This window comes from Larus michahellis, chromosome 7 (assembly GCF_964199755.1).
Source record: "Larus michahellis chromosome 7, bLarMic1.1, whole genome shotgun sequence".
Lineage (NCBI taxonomy): Eukaryota > Metazoa > Chordata > Aves > Charadriiformes > Laridae > Larus > Larus michahellis.
Genome location: NC_133902.1, coordinates 47,843,187 through 47,865,811, shown reverse-complemented (window position 1 = coordinate 47,865,811; position 22,625 = coordinate 47,843,187). Strand labels below are relative to the sequence as shown.

Genomic DNA, 22,625 nt, shown 5'->3' with positions numbered 1-22,625 from the left:
AATGCCTTACACAATTATTTTGGGTCAAAGTATCCCATTGTACATAAATTCACATAATGAAGTTCAGTACAAAGCAAACTAACAATGGACTTGGCACAGAGAAACAGATCAGCAGCTGCATTGGGAATTCAATGGAGAAAACTATTTTCATGCGCAACGTGTGCATAAAATCGTCTTTGAAACTTGCTGAAAAATGCAAATAATATAAATTAAAATAATTTCTTAAAAGAAAATTCAAGCTTGCTTAAAATATAAACCGATTCCAGAATCAAGGGTTTTTAAGAGCTGTGATTAGCTGATGAGAGGTGTTTTAGACAGATGATACAGTAGCTATGATGGCACTATATCATTATTGCCTTGCTTTCTCCCCCCCCCCCAGCAGTTACTAGTTCATACACATCACTCCAAATACAGTTTTTATAAAATCTTTTGGAGATACATTAAGAAGTCAGCAAATGAAAACTTGTCTTGCTCTGTGGCAGGAGGAAAAAGGGAGCACGTTATGATAATGCAGAGCGACGCAGGCATTACACAATACAAACAATGCTAAACAGTGTCATTTAAAGAAAACACAAAGCAGTCATTGATTTTTAATATCTGCATTAAAGGTCTCCATTCTAAGTAATTACATTCTGTAGGAAATACCTTTAAATGATGTCGTGCCTATTTACAAGGAATTAGGAGAATATCAGACAAACAAGTGCAGGAAAAAACATTTTGCTGTGACCATTTTTTCCAACACAATTCCTCCCCCAATATTTAAACCAGACACTACTAGAACTGCTACAGAGAATACTGATTAAAAGAGGGAGGGTGGTTGGTTTGCTCTTTCCAAACAAATCTTTAGAGATTTTCTTCCCTTCCCTTTAGGGTGAATAATTGGCCACACTCTCTCACCTTTTTAGCATTTCAAAAGCCTGCTTCCATGCAAATGTACCCACCTGAGTGCTTTCTCTGCGGACCAGGTGAGAGACAGGCAGAGGGGTTTCAGAAGAGGGGAAGGAGAATGTCGGCCACACAATATCCACACGCTACAGGAAAAGACTATTTTTTGGACCTGGGAAACCACTGGCAAGGTCTACCTATGGATGCAAACTTTATTCGTGGATCAAGCAGTTGTCAGGTGAGATGAAGAGGATGATGATGTTCTCTAACCAGCCTTCATCTCTAGGGTGAAGCCTGCCCTTCAGACCTGGGCCAGTACAAAGACTCCCCTGAGGTGTCCTGCTTCCTCATCAAAATTGACCGTTCTGTCGCATGGAAGAGATCCCTTTTAACTGTACCAGCAGCCTGCCAGGTCATGGGGATATTTTAGCAGTTTCCAGGTACTGCTGAAGATGGCAACACTTGTTTATGGTTTTATAGGACAAAGTCAGACTCACTCAAGAGAAAAACATCGGAGGCAGGGCAAAAGAGGAGGGGAAAGCCCCTTGCAAAATGGGAGATAGACAGTTGGAAGGGAAAACCTCCTTGCAAGATCAAACGCACGCCCCCACAAGTTTCCATACCAGCCAGTTTGAACCCTGCTTGCTCTGCCTCAGTGTTTGAATGAGGCTCTAGAGGTGGACCACGATCCGTCACCGTCTCTGTAGCACTGCCGAGCCTAACACTTGCGCTCTGTGCCATGGGACAGGAAGAAATGGAGGAGCCTATTAACCTTCTGGCAACACCAAACCCTGTTGCCCACAATAACACAAGAAGCCCTGCTTTGCAGCAGGTGCTCAGCGCTGCCTGCAAAGTAGCCCCGGGATACAAAGCGTTACATGGACCTCTACTACAAAAACCCAAAAACCACAATGATGGTTGCTTTTGTTTTGCACATCTTCCAGCTCTACAAAAACACACAGAGGATAGCCACCTGGAAGTCCACTGTCAACACCGGTGCACTGAATGTGCAGAGTGACTTCCACCTTCACCAGCTACCCCAAATCACTTCCCAAAGCTGCCAGCCAACGGCCTGCCTTTGACCTTCTACATTTATACTCTGATATACTCTGCATCTCAAACTTTTAATTAAAAAGAAGAAAAGAAAAAGAAAGTTAATCCAAATCAATTCAAATGTTCTGTTCCTCCCAATTACTGTGGAATGCAGAGGTCATCATCATATTGCATCATTACATCGAGGAATAATCTAGCATGAAGTCCTATAAATTAGCTGAAATAGCTTGTGTGTTTTCATCCATAACAGCGTATTTCATGAAGATATACCACTGCTTTTCTGTGTACAAGAATTTAAATTGAACAGGCGCATTACATCTATTTTATATGAACTTTAATGAGAAAAGGCTGGTATGAAACCCCCACAACCTATGTGTGAAGTTTAAACACTATGCCAGAGAAGAAAAAAAGAGATCTTATTTGGTTAGGCCCTGATGCTTTAGATTGCCTTTTTTAGAGGACTTCACCATATTGCTAGCATTTTTATTCAAAACAAGCTTGTGTTTTATAGAAAAGGGTTCAACATTTACGGTGACATCTGTAAGAACAGCACAGACAGAAAACTCTAAAACAGAATTTACAACTCAATCTAAGGAATCATCCATTTTAAAAGAAACGATTACTGCATGATAAAAGCAACCCAATCCCTTCATTTTTATCAAGGGATGTTAGTGGAGGATACTTTATATCAAACCCCAAAAGCCTTAGGTACTTTTATGTCCTGACAGTGGATCACCTTTCCAAAAAAACCACCGTAATGCACCTACATGTTATAAACAAACAAGAATTCTTCTAGAACCTATGTTGCGTGCTGAGCTCATTAGAAAAAAAAAAAAATAAAATGAGAGACAGAGCTCCATCAGTTTTGTTTTGGATCATTGGGGAGTACATACGTAATGACTTTCACCTCTTGAAACACCTCCGCTTCATTCTTATGCATAGATTTGAAGGGACGTTTATGTGTTTGGCTTGTTGCATCAATTCAGGGGATAAAGTTACTGTAAAAATTTACATTACTGCAGGCTTGTAATGAAGTGATGAAGCAGGCAAGCACAAGAAATAAGCTTTTATTGCGTTTACTTTAGATCTGATGAAAAGCAAAAATGCAGTCATTTAGTACAACAATAGACACCACGAAATTCAATTTATTGATTAAATTATGTTCTATTTAAGCAGAAATTTTTTTGAAAAATTTGAAATTTCAAGAGAAATCACAAATTTGACCTATACATCCAGATGGTGTTTCTCCTGATTTGATCATGTATTTCGATTTCCTGTACCCACTATAGTTTACAGTTGTGACATATGCAATGCACCAAGGACACTTACTGAAACTCAGAGTTAATTCAAGTAAAACAGTACTTTATATACTGCTCTCCACACCAAACTGTTTATCAAAAATGGGAATAAACCAATTTTCATTTCTCCTATAATGCATAAACTTGCCTATAACAAAGATGGCACTTTATTTCAAATGGATTTACAGAGTTCTTTAATAAATAAATATTTTTTTAAATTTCGATGGTTAAGTTTTACTGTAACTTATTGCTCTGTTGAAGGTCTTGGACTCACAGGTCTATCCATCCATCCTTTGATGCAGACAGTAAGGTGAAGGACAGATTTTTAAGAACAAAGCAATGCTAATTTTCAACTAAGGGTACAGCTCGCTGGCAGCTCGAGTGGACCTCTGAGCTTTTCCCCAACTCCTGACAACAGCTTTTTTTCCCATCTTTTTGAGGCACAGGCTGAGGTAATTTTAGGCTGGAAGAATTCCCTAAACCTGCATGCAGGGCAGCACAGCACAGGGATAGATTTAGATGGCTGAAAACACTACGGGTCACCTTGGTTTGAACTGCACCACGCGTTTTCAATAATTAATATAAGTTTCAGACCCCTAAATTCCCAGACATGTCACTGTTTCTTATATGCAATGCTACTCCCATTCATCTGATTTTTCTCGGTTTATTTCTCACGTCTGTTATTCCAAACACTCAAAACAGAAAAACACTCAGTCCCAAAATCAATTTTAAATACATGTTCTGGGTTCTTATTATTGGGTTTTGTTAGTTTTTAATCTTTTTATGAAGTTATTTAAAGCTGGTAAAGAGATTTCAGATTCAGTAGGTTTTCTAAATCTTTTTTCTTCTTGTCTTGGTAAAACAACTGTATTTCTAAAAGATACCACGCCAGGTTATAATATAGGGTTTTTTGACTGCAAATATTTACCTGCAATACCAATTATAAATAATAGAAATTAAAATAATTGTCGATACCTGTGGTTAAAGGCAGATGAGTGACACTAGTTAGACAGGTGAGAGTGAACCAGGTTGATGCTAATGTTGCTCCAGATAAAAGCAGCAGCAGTATAAACTTCAGCATGCCCCTGATAAAATCTGCAAACCTAAAATAAAAGCACAGATCAGAGCAGTACAAATGCTGATTTTCTTATTATTTAAATGTGATGCTTGACAATTAATTCAGTATATTCTCATTAAACATTTTGGAGACTATAAAAACAATTTAAAAACCATTTCTCATTTTCAGAAATAGAAAAAAGCGCATTTGTATAGAATGGTGATATTTCTAGCTGTCAAGCTGAAGAGCCACGGATTTTTTTAGCTGTCACAAAATAACAACCAAACAATTCTCAAGGCATCAATTGAAAACACTTGGTACACAGGATGGGTTTGGCTGGTTTGGTTTTTTTTTTTTCCTTCTGCATTTGTTGGACACAACATCACACCACTACTTACATCGCTGTTTTGTCAGCGTTTGCCAGTCTCCCTTGGCAGACGCACGCGGCTCGATTAGCATGTGAGGAAGCTGCTGCATTTCATTCAAGACATAGTTAAGCGTCACGATTCATTCCTGTGGGAAATGACAAACCTCCAAATACCAGAAATCCCTAGATCGAAGATGACATGGAACAGCCTCCGAACCCTCGGATGCATTGGCGATGAAGCTCTCGGTGGCTTAGGCAAAGGAGGAACTCTTTACACAGGCGCTCGCTGCCGGTGGCCGTTTTGGGTTGAAATGTTCCAGAAACCAAGAGCTTGGTGCTACTCCTCTCCTACACACGTGCCCCACTGACGATGTAGGGAAGGACAGTCCCACAGAGGGAAATATGATCTTTACACCACCTGATGGTACAACTGCTTTTTTTCATCTTTTTTTCTTTTTCTGCATTGAGCAGAGCTCACATGGCATAATTATCAGTGCATCTGCTCTTTTCAGAAGGGATTTCAACACAGCTACTAAAAAAGATATATTAGAAAAGGCAATGTCGTTTATCCACTAGTAATTTTCTATAATGTTCTGCTTAGGAGATGTGATTTTGGGCCGGATGGGTTAGGTATGTATGTCTAAAGAACGCCTTCTGCCCTCATAGCCTCCCACCTCGATTAGGCAGCACAATCCGCCTAGGTTGGTCCCTGACGAAATCTGTCCTGGCTGTCAGCTAACTGTCTCCTCACCCCTTCCAAGGATCACTTTACAGGCAGATACCATATAGCTTACTTGACAAAACAGATAACGCTACGAACGTTTTAAGAAGCAGGAAGCCTAGCTCTACATACACCATAAGAGATGTACACATAATGCAATCAAAAAAAAAAAAAACAACACCAAAAAACCAAAACACGCCCCCACTTCTTTCCTCTTATTTTGATTGTCCCTGTGCTTTCATTCCACATTGAATTTAGCAGTGAGTAATTCAATAAGCAGTAGAGGAAGATCAATGCTGCATATAATCTTAAAAGTTTATGACTGCAGTGTTCGAGTGGCTTTCGCATTAATCTCCAACAGTCAGAGGTTAGCTGCTACTGTTGTTTTTTTCTGACAATCCAAATACAGCAATCAGGATCACCTCTTCTCAGTGGTTTGCCAGTTTCTCTAATTATTCTTTGGGATCACTGGGGTCAAAATCAGCAATTTTAAAAGCTTCTCAAAGCATCTCGAAGTGCAAACTTTACATGTCTTCCACAGAGACTCCCCGCTTTGCCTGACGGCAAACACCACCTCTCCTTACAGGCAAGAGCAGGTACGTATATCCCATCTAATGAAACACCATGTGAGAAATACCAGCCTTCAGGGAGGGAAATCCACAGACAACAGGCCTGGAATGGATCTCTAGGGGGTTGGTCCTCCATCTCTATCCTCCCACCAGAGATACGTGGGGATGGGAGGACAACATGCAACTAAACCATTAAAGACAGTTAAGCAGAGCAAATATCTACCTTAACTGCGCAGCCGCAATTCTTTTTGACACAAAGATCCTGGTTGGGGTATCAGTGGTATCAGTGTGCTCCAAGGAGCTCTCAGACATCACAGGACTCCAGAAGCGTCAAATACAAACTGAAAGGTCTATGCAGCTACTGAATTCAGCCAGCAACAGAAATAATGGGGAAAAAAAAATCACATAGCAAACTAGCCTGAACTTGGTAATCAAGGGACTTCTGCTTCTTGTCTAGTTACAGGAGAATAAAGACGACCATAAATCTAGTCAACTCTTCAGAATACTTGTTTCAATCAAAAAACGAGAGAAATTATTTTTGTCCTCTGACCCCAGTATCTGCTTTCAAAACTCTCTGTTCTGTCTAAATCCTCGTCCATCATCTAGTGCGTAGGGGATGTCTGCAGCTGCTAAAAAAGTAGGCAGTCCAAGAGAGAAGGTGTATGCTTACCCAGACACAGACCTCTGAGCCTACTGCTGGGAATGGTCTCCTGCAACCCAGCAATTCCAGCCCTGGGCTGGATCCTGCAGTTCAAATCACAAACCTGCATTTCTGACAGCACTGGCTGTTGCTAAGGAAATTATCACCGTGTCAAAAAGTTTCAGCATTTTGACTACACTGCAGGGTAAAACCAGGAAGAAAAACTGAGGCATGGAAGCCAAAACCTCAGAAGTATCTACCATCATTAGCAAATGAGGCAAAAAAACCCACCAAAAAACTGAGAAAAGGGAACAGATTTATGTTTCCATGCAATAATATGAACGTCACTCTTTGACACTGTTTTCCTTCAAACCAGTATCATTTGAAAACTGCCAGCAAAGGGTACAGCACCTGCCATCTGCCCAAAATAGCCCAGGCTTTTCAATTATAAAAATGCATCACACAAATTAGCTAAACATATCTAAGTTCATGGCTATCGGACAGGAGTGGGTGGAGAGCAGGAGGATTTATGTATCGTGCTGAGGAAAACTTGCACCATTTTGAAAATGAGATAGACAAACAAATTTCCAAACCAGGCATTACTTTCAATATAGATGATTTAACACCCACTGTGATGTTCGGGACCAAATGCTCCAGGGCAAGGCTCAGGTTGTTACAGTTCTAAATGGCAGAAATGGAAGAAGCAAATTCCTAAACTGCACCAATTTTACTCTGATAAATTAGCATAAAAAAAAAATTAGAAAAAAACCCAAACCAAAACAAAACCCAACAGCTTCTTGAGAGATGGTTAAGGGAGAGAGCTGCTTGCTTGGCAAATCACAGTTCTGACACTGAAATACATCAACTTGTCAGCCTTGACAAGAATCATTACTTAATTTTCCTAATTACAACTTTCAGCAGATTACAGTCAGACTCGTCATTGATTCAACCCTACACAGATAAACGCTGAATGGGCCTAGGAGGGAGAGTCATCCATCAGGAGTGACAAATCACCTCCTCCCTCCCTTTCTGTGTGCAAACCCTCCCATTTGAACTGTGTATCACCCAAGTTAGACATATTTGGAGCCTGGCTGTTGGAATTTTTTTTTAATTTACTCAAAAGCAAAGCTCTGAATGCTACAAAACACTGGTATGCAACAAGGTTTGAAATCAATTTTAAAGCAGTTAAAGAGACTGTCAGCATTTCCTGAAACTTAACCCAGGCAGTATATTAAATAAATTAATCTACCATAAAGACTGAGATTTGCATGTTGGCATTGAGTCAGCAGATTCTCTCCTAACAAAGTTAAGTGAGCTGCTAAGGGTGCCCCTCTCCTATTGAAATGTCGAAACTACGCGAGAGATTAACCCATGATGGAAAGGATTAAACTGGCACGCTACCTGCTTCAGCATGTCACCCGCTGCAGCACCTGTCTCATTTACAGCAGTTGGTTTTAAACATCTACTTCTCTTAGAGACAAACCCTCATATCTGACCTTGGCTAATCAAAAGTAGCTCTTTTTAAAGGAAATCGTGGTGTGAACTTTGTTTCAATAGATTAAGTCCTTTGGCCTGCATCTGGAGCAGACGGGAGGGAAGCGCTTGGTTTTTTTTCTCTAGGTCAGGAGTTTTTTCCTCTCCCTCCACCGCAGTTGCTAGGCAGCCTGCAAAATGTCAGGATGAGGAACTTCACATTTCTTTATGCATTGTGTATTCTGACGATGCACAGCAAGTGGAAAAAAAACCAAGAGCTTCAATTTCCATCCTAAAAAGATGCCTCTCTGGGTCCACAATCCCACGACGACTGCAATAATGACAGACCCTGCACTTGTGCTAAACTCTTTGCAGAACTGGAGTCTAAAGAGTGGACATAGAGAAGCCAGGACAATGCCCTGACATCTACCAGATGCAAGGGGAACATGTGATTATTTTTAATCAATTTTATAAACTCACTGCTAGAGTACCTCCAAAAAGACTTTTTCTCCCCCCCTTTTTTTATATAAAAACGGAACCTCAGTGAAGAAAAAGAAGCAGCAGCCTTTTGGAAAGGCAATCCCTTCCTTGCTTTTCCGCTCTCCATGTCATCAGCATTCATGATGGCCAGAGAGAACCGTGTCTGGATATTTTAAAAGTGTAGGTATAACCATACTACCCATAGCAGCATAGCAAAAAATAGTCAGGCCACCTAGGAATCCAAAAACCTGGCGAAAACGGGCTCCGACTAATTTCTCTATCGAGAAATGTAACATTATTGTGGGTCGGCTGTTTGTGCTACATTCCCAATATCCCTTCGGGAATCGGTATGCCCAAAAGCATTGATGGAAAGAGACGAGAGGCTAATTTCCTCAATGCTTTCCAAATGTGCTACAATGGGTTCTCCCACACACCAGGCAGCTGAATTCACAAGAACTGTGTTTAAAAGGAGCATACAGGAAGCACTTGTCAGGAATCGGAGTATGGCCTGCCAAACTGAGGCACACGCGTGCGGAGTTCTCAACCCCCAGCAACCACTAACGTGGCACGTAAAAATCACTGCTCTACATGAAATACATCATAACCCCAGAACTATGCTTTTTGCATTTCGAGTACGTAGAAGATGAGAGAAAACAAGTTATATTATTAAGACAATAAGCTAAATGACAATCCCAGTTGAAGAAATGGAGAAGGACACGTAATTACTCCTACCTTGCCATTGCTATGCCAACCACACAACCTCCAACTATAGACCAAAATCCAATCCAGCCTGCATCTACCTGACAGGAAAAAAAACAAAACAAAACAGAGAAACGTGTTAAAGCTGAGAAAATAAGATGATAAGATGTTACTACCAAAACAAATGGTGTGCAGGAGCTGCAAACTGCTAGCAACAGCCCCTGACAACAATGGGAAGTCCAAGGCTTTTTTTCCTAGGATATTCAAAAGGAAATAAATTCACTAAAAGAAAGTATGACTAAGCAGCCTATGCCCTAAATGTGACCTCTCTTTATAAAAGCTGAGTAATGGCCTCTGGATTTTTATAATGCTCTATCAAAAGCGTAGAAATCCTCTTCTCCCCACTTCATCATTTCCACCTGCTAAATATTCTTTTCTTCTACTAAAGGTGCAGCAGCCAACAATACTCCTGTTTGTTTACGTACCTCTTCCTTCTTGTCAAAAGGTGCATACGGTCCAAAAACACCCACTGCTGGTGGAGAGTCAGCAGGGAAAATGGAGACAGTTTGGGATTCCAAAGCTACAGTTTATTTTGTTTCAAGTTTCAGGAGAAAAGTGGTCCATGTGTATTCATAGCAGCTTAAACATAAACACCCGATAAAACTGTATGCTAGTGCAAAATAAAAACATGCCACTTTTACAAAAAAGCTGCTGATTACCGGTCAGGAGATACTTACTTGGCTTACGTGAACTGGCGTTAATATCAAATCCAGAACACCAGACCAGCCAGAGAAAACACCCAGTGGTATAGCATAGGCTAAAGCAATCATCAAGAAGCGGAAATTGCTGTGAAGACAAAAGATACGCAATTAGCTGCAGCTTATATTAGAAATTACACCAAGATTAGCTGCTAGAGCAATTGACACCCTAGAATCTATATTTTGCCCGTCAAGAAAAATAGCACAGGTGTGAAGAAGAAGTGAGCCAGGAAAAACAAGAAAGGTATCCAGTCATGCCACTGAAATTCCAGTGTCTGAGATGTTACTTTTTTAGCACTGTGATAATAAAAAAAGCCAGTCTCTCCACATAGTTCAAAGATTTTTGTAACGTGCCGGGCTCATGTGTTTCCCATTTCCACAAGCAATTCTTCCATGCATTTGCATGGGCAACCTACCTAGCCTAAGTGTATGTTAGGAACAATAAGCACTAATTTAAATGACAAAAAGTGTATTTCAAGAATACAATCAGAGATTCATACTTTTTGAACTGTACTCTTTTTTTTGTTAAACTGTTTTACTTCTCTTTATTTTGGTGAAAAGCAGGGAGAGCTCTGGGAATGAGATGGGTACAGTTGCAAGAGTGGAAAATTTTGACAGTTTGAATCGTCAAAAAACAGAGACAAGTATAATATTCCGCTCTAAATAGCCAACGTGTTTGCTTTTTCCTCCCAATTGAAACTATTCAACCTTTAGTATTCAGTGAAGATGAAGCAGTCAAAGCTGTGTCATCATCTTCACCATACACAGCTAAACAGGAGTTGGCAGACAAATACCAGCGCCAATTTCCCCCACCTACCCATCGTAACTGAAAGCAAATGCAAAATCTTCGCAAAGAGATATCCAACTTTTTCTCAAAAATGTTTCAATTTTGGAATAAAACCAGAAAATATACCTTGGACTCTGCAACAGTGATATTTTAAAGTGAAGAGATTTTACGGTGGTTCCAAGGTTATCCCACGGGATATCTGTGTAACCACAAAACGTGGCTCCCCCCACTCCCAAACAATTAACATAAAATTGATCCTGATCAGTACTAGTTCCTCAGCACACAGCAGCAATTTGATAGCACACAGTTACGACAGCCAAGAGGGAGGGAAAAAGCTTCAAATGCTTGCCAAAACATTCAGAGGTTTGCAGCTTACGCTGTTTTACTCCCCTAGAAGATCCATGCGCAGCACACCAGCCCGTGTTTTTTTGCACTGTTCTTTTTCACACATCCTCTTCTTGAATAACACATTTCTACCACATGAACATACCCTCCTCTTTCGATATCATTCATGTCAGATTTATTTTTTTAATGCAAAGAAAAACAACTCCCAAACTTTCAGCTCTTCCACACGCTGCTTTTATTTCTCTGAATGCTAAAGCGTTTGCTGTCTTCCTGACAACTTACTTTCTCTCTTAAGAATGCCATACTCTCATCTTTGTCTATCTTGCATCATCTTGGCATCCCTTAAGGCAGGTCTTCTGATGCTATTTAATGCTACCCGTGTAAAAGCTAATTCAACATCTGTGTAATAAAATAAAAGGGGAAGTACCCATTTTGCATGGACATTATATAGCCATGTTGTAGACTGCAAAGAGGGAAGTCTGGATGCGCTGTTCCGAAATAACACTTGCTCAATATTCAGAATCTTTGGGTATCTAAACCCCATCTCCGTTAAAGAGCTACTTTTGCTGGGAGTGAGTACTTTGTAACTTACTTGATCGAGATCTCCTGTGGTGTATTTGTCTTCTCTAACTCAAGCAACAAGACAGACTGGCACATGGGATAGCTGCTCTGTGCCACGTCCAACTCCTAGCGCCAACCCTAGAGAACCAGCTCTGCATCGTGACATCCTCCAGTAACAGAGGTTCAACCCTGCCTAGTCTCCAGATTAAAGAAGGCGACTGGGAGAAAAGGTGCACGTCAGTGACAACGCAGCACCGATCACCAGATGCCATTCTGTCCCCTTGTCCAGCAATAGCTAGGCTGGCTACCTGAAGCACTAAAGCTATTTGAAACACACATCCCAAGTAGCAGCTCCGCTTTTCATGGCTCCAGTCACTTGTATTTGTTTTTGCAATTTTGCAATTGCTCCACTGAAAACAGAAAAATGTGCTGTCTCTCACACCATCAGTTGGTGAACCCACACTGTTTTCCATCTTATCAGCCCTACGACAGGATATCAGCATTAGCCTCGCTGTTAAACCATTCTGCTGGAATATGAATTGCCTTTTTCTTTTGTTTTTTTTCAGAAACCTACTTAACGCCACTAGAATCTGTGAGACAGGCTGGTTCAGAAGAGAGCCCTGTCAAAGTCAGTCACCATTTTCAGAATAACTTTGACAGTGCCTATTAACATCAGGCACACTCTGAGCAGCTTCCATCACTGGACGGTGATGTCACCTGCAAGTTTCATTAAAGAAATAAAGATGCACAAAAGCTCCGTTATGAAATTTCAAAATTGCTTACCTAGTCCCTTGAAAATATAAAAGGCACGTAACCGGCTAAAACCATCTAATTACTTCAAAGCAAAAATCACGACATGTTTTCTTAATGCAGATTTTAAGACTTATCAACTATCTACTTGTCTTAGAATCTTTTCCATGGAAATTTGTGGCATATTCTGAAATATGAGGGGAAAAAAAAAACAAGTCATATTTGCTTCACCCAAGAAACTGAGAAAGGGCACTGTACTTTTTCTAATGGAAATTCAAACTGCGCTTGTCACAGTGTGTGATAGACTGTTAAAAGATTTGGGCTTAGCTCCCAAACCATGACTAATCTGTCATCTCCCACTGCAGGCTCAGAGAGTTGGTATCAGGAGATAACTTGAGATCAGCTCATTGTTATAATCTGTCAGAAGCAGGAATCCTCCAAACCAGGAGGAAGAACCAAGTTCCTGAGCAAGTCCCCCAAAAATGGCTTACAGGGGATGGTTGACCCTAAGAAGATACATATAACTCCGCAAGAAGCAGCTCATGAAGATGACTGCTCAAGGACCTGAAGGCGGGAAGGTGTGTGGGAGTTGTAAGGATGTGATAGCTCCCTTTGGTGTCCAAGGAAAAAAGTTAATGACTTCAATGATAAAGTTATGCTACGCAGCTTTATTTTGAAGTAATAAAACTGCAGCCTGGGGGAGAGAAGAGGGAAATGATGAACATCTCAATTCTCATGAGTGTTTTTCCGTGCATAGTTGGGTCAGCCCACCAGCTCACATACATCCTAAATGCCTTGCACACAGTACTTATACCAGAGGGTAAGTCTGCAATAAGGGCAAATCATGATTTCCTGGTACTTATCAGCTGATTACCTTCAGTCTACACCATTAAGTCAAAAGAAAGGCTCTCTGTGCCAAGAATTATGAAGCCTAGATTAGGCAGGCAATAGAGCTTAGAAGCCTAACGAACCAGATGATGGATTTCTCTTGAAGCAGGGCAGATACCGTTTTCTTTTATAAAACCCCCTTGCTTGATGGATTGTTGCTGAAAGGCTCCCCAAGATAAGTGGGTTTAATGATGAACTGTTGATTGTTGCATGTACAGAGGAATGAAGAAGTGCCTTTGATAAGGGGTAGCATGTAAGAATGCATAAAGACCAGAGGGAAGGGAGATATAATGATCTACCTGACTGCATTTAAAAAAACCTCTTGGTTCTTGGAGACACTACAAACTATGCTCATTATTTAAGCATCCAGTTTGTTTTCTTGTATCATTGATTGTAAGCCAACTTTGCTGCTTACCTCCTGACCTTACCAGTATCTCAGGTCCACTTTTTACAACACTTTGAGCAAGCAATCTAGTAGTTATAAAGCTCCCAAATGAAGTACGGCCAACAGAAATTTTATATTTCACCTGCGGAGTCAGTTGCTGTTTGGATTTCTGTTCAACGGCAACATTTTTACAACGTGGCCCTCAGGCAGGGTCTCACTGCACACCAGCTTGGATGCGTAACGGCATTGCTATGTGTGCTAAGTGTCCTTATGAGAATTGCTATTTTTTTAACATCCTGAGTAGGTCACTTTGCAGACTAACCAGCCGGCTGTACTCACACCTTCTCCCAACTGCCAGCCTGCTCCAGGATGAACACACTGGATTAAGCATCTTGTCAACTATTTACTCCCCCAAACTCAAACAAAAGCCTCCAAAAACAAAAGAAAAAAAAAAAGGCAATGACAACAAGCGATAAGATGTTTTTGCTGCCTCTAAATACTAAATAGACTTTCGGAAAGTACAGCCCACGCTAGGTCTGTAATAACTAAATGCCTAAAGCTCCACAATTACCAAGTTTCAAGCACCCTTTGTACGCAGATTCAGCCCTTATCACTACATCCCACAAGAAACAATTACATAAAAGTTTGAAGTTCCCCAGTGAAATCAGCCACGCTCCGCACCATGGCAGCGGTTCTTCTTTGCCCCAGGAAGCTCATCTGTGCAGCATCACATACAGGGCACAGGCCTTCACGGTTATTCAACATTAATATTACAGTTGCTTTAGGTGTTCCTCTGAGATCAGACCCCCACGACACAAGAAACTGTACAAACACTGGGGGGACGGGACTGTGTCTTACCAAAAGAGCCCAAGTGGCAAAGCTGGAGATGTCACTTTCTTTGTAACCCTTTTTTGAACCCCCAAAATTTAAAGGAAACTAACTCACCTTTGAAGCTGTCCAGAAACACATCTTGAGACACTTCTCCTATTCCCACTTCATACTTTAACATACAATTAATGAGATTTAATAGATCAAATAATGGTTTCAGACAGTTCATTGCTTCCACAGCTGAATGAAAGCAGCTGAACACTCCTTTGAATGACAAGCAAACCTCAAATTCATTCCAATATAATAAGCATAGAAGAAAGCAGCTTATTAGTTAGTTATGCCCAGTGTTGTTAATTGTTATCTCACACCTAGCAGTACGCACTCTGTTAACAATCTTGTATAACCTGACGTAACAGAAACAGTGCATAAGAAAAGCCGCGCTGACAGAATGACTAAAGCCGTGTTGGCACTGAAGGACTTTGGCATGAAGGCTTGAGATACACTCAATGATTTAAAATTTAATGTCTGCTTTTTAGCAGTTAGCATCCTTTTATGTCTCAGCATTAATATTTAATTTTATTTTGTTTAAAAGCACTACAAACCAACTTGTTTGCTCAATGAGAAGATTAAAGCACACTTGTTTTTATTTATTTAGGTGCTGATCTGCTTTGAAGTGGAAAACCCAATGAGGACCCACCTTAAGAGTCTGCAAAAGCTTCTCCTGTAGCTGAGCCGTTGACTTGCCGCAGCCACGCTGGGAGGGAATGGCGGGCGCGAGGGGAAGTAGGCCAACGCTGCGGAAAATATCAGGGAAACCATTCCAAATTCTAAACAAGAGGGCGAAGAAAAACAAAACCGAGAACAGATGTTAGCATCAAAAGACTTATTTCGGTACAGCATTGTTATCAGCCAGCCTCTGATACGTAAATCCCACCACAAGTGCTTTACCGCTCCCGACAACAGAACTCCATAAATTGAAGGAGAATTTCTTTTTTCCTCCCCAAGAAAGATTTCAAAACGAGATAAAGAATCAATGAGATGGAGAAATACCAGCAGTCCATCCCAGGGAGAGGAGCTGCAGAGCACCAGGCTCACACATGGGGAACTCAGCGAAGCAAAAGGAAAGCTTTGGCTTTTTCTCTTTAGAGAGAACCGCATTATGAAGATTTGGCAATGTTTCCTTGCGATGGAAGTTACGCAGTGCAGGTAATAGCGTGCTAGAGACTTTAAACAGATGGGACTGGGGAAGCCCCAGGGCACGGAATGACAATTACTCAGCGCACAGGATGATGAAGGCAAACGAAAGGTCAAGCAAGGCATCGCGGACACAAACAGTATTAGACGGCGACAGAATGTAAAGAGAAAAGTGTAGGAGCAGCCACGGCTCAGGAACAGAGGGAGCACAGGTAACAGGGAGAAAAATGAAAGAATACAGCTGTTTGCAGATGCTCCTCCTGTTCAGCAGCAGGCATTCTAGATCTTTGAAAAATTTCATAGCAGAAATTTGGACCTGAACTTGCAAAGTGATGAACACTTCACAGAGAATGTTCAGAATGTTCACAAAGCATGATCAGGCATTCTGAGAAAAAACAACTCCACGCAGTCAGTCTAATTAATTTGTTTTACAGGCCTTTTACAACGTATATCATGTTCTCCACAGTCCTCAATCCCAATACTTCTCCTATCCCCTTTGAAAACAAGATTCTTTGCTGCTGGAGAGAAAAATGTATAGCTGAAATGTGTTATCTTAAAAGAACTGTAATCTTATAACAAAGAAGTGTTCACTGACACCACAAATAAATTCCAGCAGAGCCGGATACTCAACTGCGTTCATTTTCTTTTTTCTTCTCTTTTTTAATAAATCAATATGATCGTGGCATTTTGCCAGCTCTTCTGCTAAACCAGAAGAAAATAAATTCAGGAAACTGAAAAGTAAATAACACTCGAAGTCTAAATGGATCAGCTGGAGGTGGAGAAGGGAAATGAATGCTTCTATTTGGTATATGGAAAAAAAGTCTACACTAAATTTCTTTTGAAGGCATACTGGGAATGTGACAATGCCATTCTTCACAATCAAATACTAAAGGATTCCATTCTGAATTAGGTGGTGTCTCTTTTTCCTGCTGTAGTCTAATTGCATGTTTTGAGGGTCAAGGGCACTTTAACTAGACCTTCTCACTATATCTCCTCTGTTCTCCAGAAAACAGATGAATTTCTATCTTCATGTACATTGTTTTTGAGACCATGAGCAGTGATTAAAATGAACGGTCCATAACTTGATCAACCCAGGTCTAAGAAAGGGATGAGATGCTCTGTCACTACAGCATGATACTACACAGGGAAGCAAGGCCTGACAAATGCTGCTTATCCCCTTCTCCTGCATCTAGGTATACATATAGGTTTATAGGTATACATATGTACATGCATACATATGCTTTAATGACATATTAAAGGAAGATTTCAGACTGTAGACAGGTATAGCCAACAAGAATGTGACCACACAAACCCATAAACTTTGTCTGAGGTGCTTATTACTTAACTTCATTATATGGCAATTCCGTAAGGGGAAAGGCTAGGTCTTTTTCTAAAGAATGTAAACACGTTGGTAATTTTTTTTTAAGTCAGTAATATTTTATAACAGGTGCCCGTCTGGGGCCTCTTCTACAAGTTGCCTCCAGATCCCTGCCAGTCAAATTGCTGCAGTAGGAGCAGTATAGTAACACTTCATTTATTATTTTTTTAATTATTAAATTCAGCATGCAGTCCTTGTAGTACCTTCTTGCAACTCGTTAATGTTTCCCAGTGTTATACTTACCAAGCTAACAAATTTGCCTTGCAAGCACTGCCCTCATGCACATAAGAAAAGAGCAGAATTCGCTTTGGAAACTAAAGCAGCTCCCTCTATTGAAGAATAGAAGTCTTTAGTGCCATCTTAGCTTTGTGTATCACACTTGCATCTCTATCAAAAGTCTAGATCCTGCCAAACACATCTGATTTCTTACGTGTTGCATTGCGTCCTCAATAGGAAACCCACGCCTTTATCTCCATCATCATTTACTCTATCAGACCAGAAAAAGAAAAATACATTCCCAGGACAAGTTTTAGATTGTAAGTAGAGAATAAACATAAGCAAAAGATAAAAGGTAAGAAATAGGTCAATAATGAGACCCAGGGAGCACTAGTCACAAGAGGAACTCTTCCACGGGAGCTGACTATTGGCTTCTCAACAGTGCAAAGCATTCAGAATTGGGCAAGTCAGCATAAATTACTGTGCACAAATACAGCTGTGTACGTCTCTTGCTGAGGAGTGAATGTGGAATGCCTTGCTAAAGCTGGGTACCATGCCACGGCTGTCAAAGTGGGGAGATGCCTGCATCTTAGCCTAGGAAGTAGGCACGCCGCTGCCTGTTTAAGCCCCGAACAGAAAAAAGAGGTTACAGAGACCCAAGCCTCCTTGATACAAGCTCTTTTTCCTTCTGATAGGCTACGCATAGCACAAAAACCTACCCAAAACTAGAGACTCTCCTCCCCATCTTGTCCTGAAACGTAATGGGGGAATGAGGGCACTTTACACACATTTTTTAATTTTTTTTAAACAAATAATCATTTTACATTGATGTTTAGGAAAGCACATGGCTAAAAGCTCTGGCTGCAGTCCAGAATAATTTAAGCTTCTTTATGCAGTTCAGGTAATACAATTCAATCCTGATTTGCTATGTCTGTACTATTTCAGCTGTGAACCAGAATGTGCAAAGACACAGATGACACAGGAAGAGGCTGTGGTAATTCAGCTGAGCTCTTAGTCTGCATTTGAGATAAAGGAACAGCAATTGATTAAAACACAGAAGAGACTGGAGTTAACTGAGCAATTTTGGAATGAGTTTACAAGCAATTGCTTCGTAATCGTGTTAGTGGCTAAGTCCTTGGAAGGTTAGCACGCTCTTGGCATGCTACTGATCTCAAGTTAATAATTCATATCATTACCGTCTTTTAAAAGTCATCACCAAACTTTTGGAGGCTGCTTATCTAACGCTACCTCACACAACAGCAACAAGCTCCATCACAAACACAACTCCGTTAGGAATGCAGGGTGCTTATCCTGTGAAACTGGCTTTCCCATGCTATCTGAAAGGAGAAGTCATGCCAAGCCTGACCACACTCGCTAAGGAAGTGGGGAAGTGGGACACTTGGGTCCAGCTCCTTGTTCTGCTCCATTCTATAACACCTTTACTAGTAATCAGTGAAGTCAATTTGAGCTTCGTTCTCTGCCCAGCTGATGAAGGGGACAAATAATACCCTACCACACCTATCAGGTATTTTTCGGTGCACAGGTGAAGAGAGCCGTACAACTCCCCGAGGTAGTCACCCACCACGAGGCAGCCTTCCCTCCACCTCTGGAGCCTACCTGGTGTAAGGAGGACAGGGGAGGCAGACAGCAGGGACCTTGCTCCTGCAGCTCTCCAGGGAAACAGGGCTGAGGTGAGACAGGACAAATCCCATAATGGACTCAAAGTAACCTCCTCTTTGACAGTTCCTGTTTTAAACCAGTTGGATGTTTTTGCCACCGTCACTGCGATTCACCGCAGGCCAGTAACGTTCAGGAACCATCTCTTTTTCATTGCCTGATCAGCAAAAGGGATTGTAGCTCCTAAAAAGATGCACCCCATGCAACACAACTACAGCTGCAGCTGCGCAAAGAAACCCACCCCTGTTCAAAGCACTTTCAAATACCAAGAACTACAGATACCCCACAAAACACTCTTCCTATGAAGCTGAAAAGCTACTGTAGGATACTCTTATGCTGGGACCAATGATCCCAAACAGGTTTACAGGATGTTCCCAAACCCTTGCCAGTTCAGAAAGAGCCGTGCTGAGACACGGGAGAGAGAACACACACACCTCTGAACCTTGGTGGCAAGCAAGATCCATCACAGCTCCTGAAGAAAAATGCTTAGGAAAACCTCCCAAAAGAGAACACAGAGGAGGAAGTAAACCCAAGGGGCTGCTGAAAGCAACATTTCTAATGCTACCAGACTCAAAACAGTGGGTTTAGACACAAAACTGTACTTCCTTTAAGCAGATGAATTCTTCTCTCACCATGGAAAACCTAGAGATGGAAAGCTAAAACACTTCTCCAATTGCTAGATTTGTCCTCCCCTTATCTACTGCTCCTCAGGACAAAAGCTGACTTGCCTTCATTTTTCCTTCTTGCATACTGGCCATTTTCATCTGCCATGAGATTTTCAGAGTCTAACCTTATATTTACCTCTGAAAAAGGTCTAACCAACCCCAAATTTCCTTGTTGTTCCAATACATTTGAGTCCAGTAAAAAGCAGGTTACTCAAAAATACTTGCTGAAATAGTGATCCAACTTCTACTATGCTTTCTTTAAAACGAACAGTAAAGTGGCCCTCGCCCAACAGGAGCATTAACTCAACAAAATTTCCATAAGAATAACGTCCAGGAATAAATTATCACGAACAGCTAACTCAATCCCATAAAGCTGCGTATAAACTATATAGCATATATACTTTGAGACTCCTGGAACACTTCGGGCTAACTCCTGGCTGAATTTCAACAGCTGCAATTATAAGGGGGGGAAAAACCCAACCAAATGTGCAACTGCCATGACATGGTAAAGTTCAGCTGCTTTTAATGCTATACCAATTTATAATCACTAAGAATCAGATTTAGACTCTTAAGCCACTTAGGTAACTCTTTTTCCTTAATGCTTGCTGATAATTTTTGCAAGAGGCATAGAAGCCATTGCATGAAAAAGAGCAAGGACGTAAAAATTTAAGTTATATCAGGTGAATTTTATATCAGTGTTTTTTTTTCCACTAAACTGCTGTCACTTCATTGAAATTGCTCACCACATAAGAATTATGTGGTTTTAGTTAAAACCAAAATCTATTGAGTTTTAATTTCAATGTTAGATTCTTAAATACTAATAATCTAATCACATTTGAAAGCCATATGCAAGTCATAAATTAAGGCCGATTTAATGCAGGAAAGAATATAATGCTGAAAGACTATTGGATTTCCATCCTTAAAGAAACAAAAGAAAAAACCCAACCTGTCACGGACACATTTTTTTAACAAAAATTCAAGAAGGAAAAACCAGTTTGGAAGCTCAGGGAAAGCACAAGGTCGCCTAGAAGACATTTCTCCTAAGATTAGCCGATACAAACAACTGAAATACTTCATTTGGAATCAGTCTGTACAAAAGGCTATTTTTAAATCTTTACTGCACAAAAGGGAAAAAATATTAACCCTTCTGATGGTACATTTTACCACTTTCCCATCAGTCAGCAGCTGTCTTCTGTGCAGACCAGCCACTAGAGGGTAGTGGTTCACAAGTACCAAACACACACATGAAAGTATGTACATTTTTTATAATTTTTTTCTTTTTTTTTTTTTTAAATTTTTATTCTATTCTAAACCACACCTGCATACAACACAGCCTCAATGCGGTCCTTGATGTGCTCAGTGTTGCTCTGCGATAGCAGTGAGAGGTGAGATGTTCCATTAGGCGATGGCACTACAAGAGGTCCCACTAGAAAGGCGCCGGCAGCGCCCAGGTAATTGAGCAGCGACGCGATGGCTGTTGCCGTGGCACGTTCATCTGGAGAAAACCACGTCGTGGAAAGAAATGGTGCCGCATTCATCACAGTTGGCCCCGCCAAGCCATTTAACAGCTGCCCTCCATGAATCAGCCTGGAATAGAGAATAGAGACCACAGTCATTTGGATGACAATTGCCTTTGTTTCTTTTTTTTTTTTTTTAAATTAAAAAAGCACGTAAGATATTGAGTGCTGGAGATGGAGAGACTGCAAAAAGAAATGAAATTCCTGTGCAAAAAAAGAATATTCTATACACTAAAAGAAGCTCAATTAGACTGATTTAAAGAATCCAGAGCTACTCTGTTCTCATTACCTCAGATAAATGGAGAAGCAAATGTTCTCTTCAAAGCAGGAAAGGAGGAGGGAATAAAAGGGACTTTCTTTGCAGAAAAAAGGTATCATGATAGGACATAAAAGTCAAAAAGGCATGGCAGCAGGAAAGCTTTAAATTACAAATGTCTTAAACCTGACCCCTTGCCTGCATAAATCCCAACAGAAGATTTAAATTAGTTATGGCAGATCGAAGATTGAAACACTTCAGCAAAATACTCTGCATATTTTTTCACTGCATTATTTATTTTTATTTACACACTCAGATGAGCTTCATGTGCCTACAGATGAGGAGGCCGGGCTGTTGAGGTTTCCAAGAGAATCATCTTCTCCAGCAATCTGGCCATTCTCAACACATTGTTGAAACAGCCAAGCAAACCCAGATTTTTCTCGTTTTTCACACTCGTTGGGATTTAGCAGATAAGACTGGTGACAGAACAGAGATAGTACTTCCAAGCAGTGAAGTCTCTACAAACTTTGGCTTAATACTAGTACAATGAGCGCACACAGAAAGGACTTTTTGAAGGCTCTTCTACATGTGGAAGTCAGCCAGAAATCTTCCACTTTGACTTTTCCAAAAAGTGATCAGCCGTGAAAGGCAAAGGCATTTTGAAATTTATATAAAAACCTCATGTCTAAAAAACAGCTAGCGAGTCAAACAAAACATTGCAACCCTCCAAAGCAGATCTACCCATTGTGCAACAAAATGGTGGCAGATGATATTTTTATATGGGTGGTGTTTTTCTAAGCATAGCAGGAACTCGATGTTATTGCTGCAAAACTTGAGTTGTCAGACATAAAAAGCTACGGGCTGAAAATGGGGAAACATAAGCTAGCATTTAGGCAACGTTTCAAGCCACAAATGGTTGAATAATATACAGTGTAGCGGGAGTTTTTTAAAGCACACAAAGGAACAAAATATGCAAAAGAAATGCTGACAGACTCTTTATCAAATTAACAAGCTAGCTTGCAATAAAAAGGAATAGATGCTACTGATTCTCAGCAGATTAGAAAACAAAATTTTTAAACAGAATTTATAAAAATATCCAGGATAAAAAAGAAAAAGTTATTACATATCCTCTGAAAACTTGCAGGAAACACTTTCTGAGCTGGAACCGAAGTAATACC

At 40.6% G+C, this 22,625-nt stretch overlaps 1 protein-coding gene across 1 annotated transcript in view; it reads right to left on the bottom strand.

Annotated features, from left to right (window-relative positions):
• SLC49A4 (solute carrier family 49 member 4) overlaps positions 1-22,625 on the bottom strand; it is a 66,020-nt gene that overhangs the window by 10,776 nt on the left and 32,619 nt on the right. The window contains exons 3-7 of the mRNA XM_074593716.1: positions 20,993-21,261; positions 15,242-15,371; positions 9,980-10,088; positions 9,276-9,343; positions 4,212-4,339 (exon numbers count right to left, since the gene is read on the bottom strand). Of these exons, the coding sequence (XP_074449817.1) occupies positions 4,212-4,339; positions 9,276-9,343; positions 9,980-10,088; positions 15,242-15,371; positions 20,993-21,261 (704 nt within the window). The remainder of the gene's footprint in view (positions 1-4,211; positions 4,340-9,275; positions 9,344-9,979; positions 10,089-15,241; positions 15,372-20,992; positions 21,262-22,625) is intronic.